The following is a 6,000-nucleotide window of genomic DNA, read 5'->3' on the forward strand; positions in this document are numbered from 1 at the left end:
AGAACTTTCATATAAAATATTTTTCATCTTCTTTCCGAAGATGATTATTTTTCTAAATAATCTGAATTGAATTGAATTGTGCCATAATTATGAAAGTGGTCTAAATCAAAATTAAACAAAAATATCAATTTATTAGTTATTTCACGCCACATTATTTTAAATTAAATGAATTCAATGTAATTTTCACGATATTGTGAAAAATGAATAGTGTTCGATAGTTTTTGTTATTTAAAATTCATTTAATATTCAAATGTAATTCATTTAAATATCTCGAAAAAAGAAATATATGACTTAGACCACTTTCATAATTATGAGCACAATTATTTGTTTCTATTAATCAACACAAAGAATTTATTTTTATTCAAATACGTAATACGTTTTCTTTATATTTACATTTGACGTTCAATTTGATCTCTCGATTCTCTTATCGGTTATATTAATTTGATTCGTGTATTTATTTACTGATGGAAGAGTTAGGAAGGGGGAGATTATGAGAAACACTTCGAATGTCGTAAATTACAAAAGAATAATCATACGTTCGTTTATATTTATATTTTCTTTTCGAAACTCATCGATATCGTTTTTAAAAAAAGCCTGGACTTTCCGAATGTTCCTGATATCCCCTTCCCCTTTTCCTTTTTCAACTTTCTTCAAATCTTAAACGTGTTAATTCAATTTTAATCTTATCGAGATTAAAATGTGCTGAGTGTTGTTGTCAAACAATGTAATTCCGATCACGATCGCGATAACATAACTTTCAGTTACCATTAGTTTGTTAATTTAACGGTTACGTATCGATTGTATAATCTATTGTTATTATTTTTCTATTATAACATCGTTACACATCGAGATAATTTATTATTGAAACGACGAAACCCCAACGCGTCGAATTTTCAGTCTACGTTTAAGATACACAATATTTGAAATATTATTTCTGATTTATTTATTTATATTTGAAAATTTTGTCTAACACGGGTTTCAAATTTCTGTTAACGAATAGTTCGTAATATGATTTGTTACATACATACACACACGTTTTAAACATTTCGATATTTAAGCAACTAATTGAAAATTTTTATAAGAAAAGAACTTTTTTGTGCACAGAGAAGTCTGGAAAATTAACAAAAAAAAGACATTTTTATTTTTTAAACAAAATTAAATTATTTTTATATTAGAACTCCGAAACGTTTGAACCCATATAATAATAAATATTATATATAATAATAATAAAATATAAAGATCTTCGTGGCTCAAGTGGTAAAACGTTCTTTTGGTATGCGAAAGATCCTGGGTTCGAATCCCCCCGGGCCTCTCGATTTTATTTAAACAACTGTGAAGTTCGAATTTATTGGGGAGAGTTCTTCGAACGAAACAAATGCGTCAGGGTGTTACGTCACTAATAATAATAATGTAGTAGAAGAGAAATATTGAGTTTATACTTAAAGGTGATATTTTCAAAGTGTTTTCATGAAATTAATGAGATTTTGTTAGACATGTAATACTTATAATATTTTTGTTAATGTTAAATAATGAATTAGCTTAAACGTGGTAATCATTGGAAGTTTCTATCCGTGTACTAAAACGGAATCGAAGAAGGAAAGCGTATTTCCGTACGCTCCATATATCTCGAACGTGCGAATTTATGTTTGAAAGTACTTTGACCGCGAAGGATTACGCTGTAGCTCTTCTACGAAAGAGAAAGAAGGATGGGATAGATGAGATGAGGAACAGAGAGAGAAAGAGAGAGAGGGAGATTGAGTGAGAGACTGAGGGAGCTCGTAGAAATTAGTTTTCGAGCTTAATGGAGTTTCGAGAGCGTGGCAAGGTGCTCTGAGTATTCCCTAGAGTGAGAAAAATAAAAGTAACTAGAGAAAGAGAGAGAGAGAGGAGTGAGAAAGAGAAGAAGAAGAAGAAGAAGAAGAAGAACAACGAACCTTAGCCAAGTTTTGTCATTTTTACAATTAGCTCTGATTTTTCGTTGGAAAAAAATGAGATAAGATCTACTCGCGTGAATAAAATTTTGATTTTTGGTTTGTAAAAATACTCTGCCGATTCGGATTTGAAAAATAATCCTCTTCTGGAACGCGAAATATTAATTTTTTGTTTAAAATCAAACGGAAAACGTTTCCAGTAAAATAAAAATTTATGATCAAATGTGTTACGTTCATAAAAAGATAGAATTGAATATTCCCGAAGACGAAAAATAGAATAATGAATGGAAGAAAATGTAGAACAAAAGAGGATGAAAAAGAAAGAGAGAGAGAGAGAAAGAGAAAGAAATAAAAACAGATAAAATAGTTTTAGCACAAGGAAAAGGCTTTAATGGCACGTCTGGCGTGTCGGCTTTTATTATGAACCTCGACAAAACGCGGCAAATGCGTCTCCTTATCAGCTAGGCGGCTTCTTCCGCTTGACTTCCGCTTTGACGATCTCACCGATGATTTACGAGCGTTGAAAGAGTGTAAAACGAATGCATGCACATAGTAGACGCGACGATGCTACTGACTTGCTAACCCTCCAACCATCACCTTTCTCAAAAAAAAAAAAAGAAAAGAAAAAGATAAAGGAAGATAAGTAACATTCTTCTCGTAACTTTATGAAGTTCAGTTCAGAATACTACATCAAATGTAAAACTTGAAAATATGAGAAATAAAGAGAGGAATGTTAAAAGAAATTTTATAAATTCGCTACGAGGGGGGGAGGTAGGATGGTTATAAGGAGCGGAAAATTTCATCTTGAATAATGAAAATTTATTGGATTTTCGAATGAATTATATTCTTTCTCTCTCTCTCTTTCTATCTTTCTTATTTAAAAAAATTTCTTTCTACGGTGTGAAATGGTATAATTGCAAAAAAGAGGTTAGGAAAAAAAAAAGAATAAAAGATGAGTGAACGATGCTCGTTCGTAGGTGAAAAGTTCATAGCACGTTCGTTGTAGAAAGCACGAAAGATTTAAGTAGCACGTTTCTCGTTTTAATTTTGAACCGAGACAAGATAATAGGAGAATGATGAAAGATGTCGGATCATTTGACGAGTCAGTTTCTCGGAAAAATTGGCTACCGTGATATAAATCGACGATTATTATGTGAAAGTGTACTCTTTGATAAACACGCAATTTTTATTGGCGCGATAGATGCGCCGAGATTATTTTAATAAACCTTACAGTTATCTACACCAACACTATCATCAGTCGTCATCTTCATCTTTTTATTTCATTCACTGGATGGATGCGTGTAATCCAATCGAGATTGCACTTCTTTTTAATCATTTTCTTTTGATCATTCGATCCCATTCAATTTTTTTTTTCTTTTTATTTCTTCATTCTCTTCTATTCATCCCGTTTTTTTCTATTCGAATATAATTGTAAGGAAAAATTGAAGTTATGTTAAAGGTCAAAGCGCAGTTTATACTTAGACACGTAACACGATTTGGTTTCTTGGCCGGCGCGGATAGTTAACCACCATTTTGTTAATCGTGTAAATTGAAAAGGCCCTGAACTTATTTAAAAGTCATATTAGAAAATCTAAATTAGAACTAGTTCGTTAGAAATATGATGGAACGTATAATACTACTCTAAAGTTTTCGAAAAATGATTTACCGATTTACATTCTAATTTGATACACGAATGGATTGTGACAAGTTTTAATCCAAATCTATAAACAATTTTATTTTAGATCTAATTTATTTTTATCTACAAAATAATAGAAGTTAGTTTCTAGTCGAGGTTTAAGATTCTTCAACCAATCCTTTGTATTCGGATAAATTTTAAAATGATTTATCGTTATCATATTAAGTTAAGTTGAGTTACTTTTATGAAAAATTTTGAGGTCTTCTAATGTTCATCAGAATTTAAGAAATGTTTGTGCATGGTTTCCAATCAAAAAAAATTCAAATCATTGTAATAAAGATAGTCATTTAATTTTGTATAAATATATATAAGATGACGAGATGAGAATGATCTCAAGGGGTGAAATATTTTTGGGAGAAGGGTACAGTTTAGATCGATTAATTAGTATATATACTCATAGGTATAGGGTTTTGGTTAGTGGTGGTAGGTGATCGTGTTTGTATTCGGTATTCGCAGGAGGCAAATGTGTGATTTAGTGGATAATGACCGAAGCAAATAGAGGTGCATGTTGGTACAGTGTTCTGCTTAATTACCAGCATACACTAGTATTGTAATAATTCATGCGTTTGTTGTTCATTACACGAACACTCGTATTATTTCCTTTCGATTTTACTCTACAAATCGTAGTCGCAATCGTAGTTATAACTTCGATATAAATTTATATTTTTATATTAATGTTTTAATGTTTATTTTTGTTTTTCTTTTACAGAGTTGTTAACTGAGAATGCGCAATGACACAGCGAATTTATCAGTGGTCCACGAGTCCAAGGGAGGCACCGCAGACTATCCAAATGGAGCCCCCAAAATCTCATCGACCAGAAAAAATCCTCTCGAGGTGTAAGTATTTTTCTACGATCATTATTTGTATTTTTTTTTTTTTGTTTGTTTTTGGTTATCCTGGCTCGGCAACTAAGTGATTTTAAATAACAAGGAAAATTCCAAATTTTTGCTTAACACCTTCGCGGACGTGAATGCTGTAGCATTTAAATTTGAAATTTTCTATTTTGAATTTTATTTATATTTATAATATATAATATATATTTTAATATATAAATTTATATTTATAAAATATATATTTCATACAACATTATTTTATACAACATATTTATTTATACAACACCATAAGTTTTTGTAATTATTATACCTGTAAAGGTAATAATTAACTGAAAATGTGTTTAATCAAATTTTGGGTATCACAATTAATTGAAAAATAAAATGACTGATTTTTTTTGCCTCGCCGAAATTTTTACTGTCCCCGAACGTGTTAAAAATATAACTTTATTCAATTAAATACCGTCCGTTTTTGTCTATGATCTTTTAACATCGTTCAGGCAGCACCATAATTCCACGTTCATCAAATTTCTGATATATTGCTATCAAAAAATTGAATTAAATGTGATTTGTCTATCGATAAAATTTGTAATTATTTAGTTGCCGATCCAATATTTCAATTAAATTCTTCTTTAACAGTTTCATATTATATCCGAGTCGATTTTAGACGATCATCGATCATGTTCTCGACAATTCGTTCGGATTATTCCATTAGTAATAATTATTAATAATCAATCTTACGTTCTACACTCTTTTATATTTCAATGTAACTAAACGTGATCGTAATCTTCATTGTTTTCATGGGAGGGAGGGAGAGAGAGAGAGAGGGAAGATTATCGATGCGAACGATAATAATCAAATTTCGATTTCGTTGCGGAATTTGAATTTCAAATTCTTGCGATAGGGGAACTTCGAACAGACGCTTGTTCTTTTTTCCCCTCTTTTTTATAACTTCAAAAAAATATCCTCGACATTTATAATAATAATTTCGCATAAGATAAAAAAGTTAATAAATGATTATTTTTTTATCGAGTGATAATACCAAGGAGAGGAAGGAAAGAAAGAAAGGAAAAAAAAGAAAAGGGGTGGGGGGGAGAAATTTAATCACATTATTTTCTTATCTTTAGTTCACATTTTTTTTTTCTTTTTTGAAAAAGAAAACTTATAATTCTCTAACAAAATTTTACCCACTCAATTGTGATGCTTTTTTCAATTTATTTTTGTTATTTTGTCATTCCGATATAAAAAAACATTTTAATATTTACGTATATTATTTTAAATAAAAAAAATAATATTTTAATATTTTAATCAAGGAAGATATTAAGTTATGTGATTCACCCGTATATGAGATATCAGATACACACACCACACCACACATAGATATGAATGTGTACACTCAGACACGTATCGTCGTCGTAGATTCGTCGCGGGAGTTTCGCACAGCAATTACGTCGCTAATGGCAGGTCCCTGAGGGTAAATCTGACAGACGTTTTCGTAAAAATATCCTTTTATCTTCTCCATTTCTAGGATCTTGTACATTC

The 6,000-nt window shown here is 30.5% G+C and overlaps 1 protein-coding gene across 1 annotated transcript in view; it reads left to right on the forward strand.

The window, feature by feature from the left end:
- Positions 1 to 6,000, forward strand: part of LOC122517921 (multidrug resistance protein homolog 49) — a gene marked incomplete in the record, with an annotated part of 91,955 nt that overhangs the window by 55,395 nt on the left and 30,560 nt on the right. Inside the window, 1 exon segment of the mRNA XM_043636540.1 lies at positions 4,337 to 4,464. Coding sequence (XP_043492475.1) covers positions 4,359 to 4,464 — 106 coding nt within the window.

The sequence above is a fragment of the Polistes fuscatus genome, unplaced genomic scaffold (assembly GCF_010416935.1).
Source record: "Polistes fuscatus isolate 324 unplaced genomic scaffold, CU_Pfus_HIC Scaffold22, whole genome shotgun sequence".
NCBI lineage: Eukaryota > Metazoa > Arthropoda > Insecta > Hymenoptera > Vespidae > Polistes > Polistes fuscatus.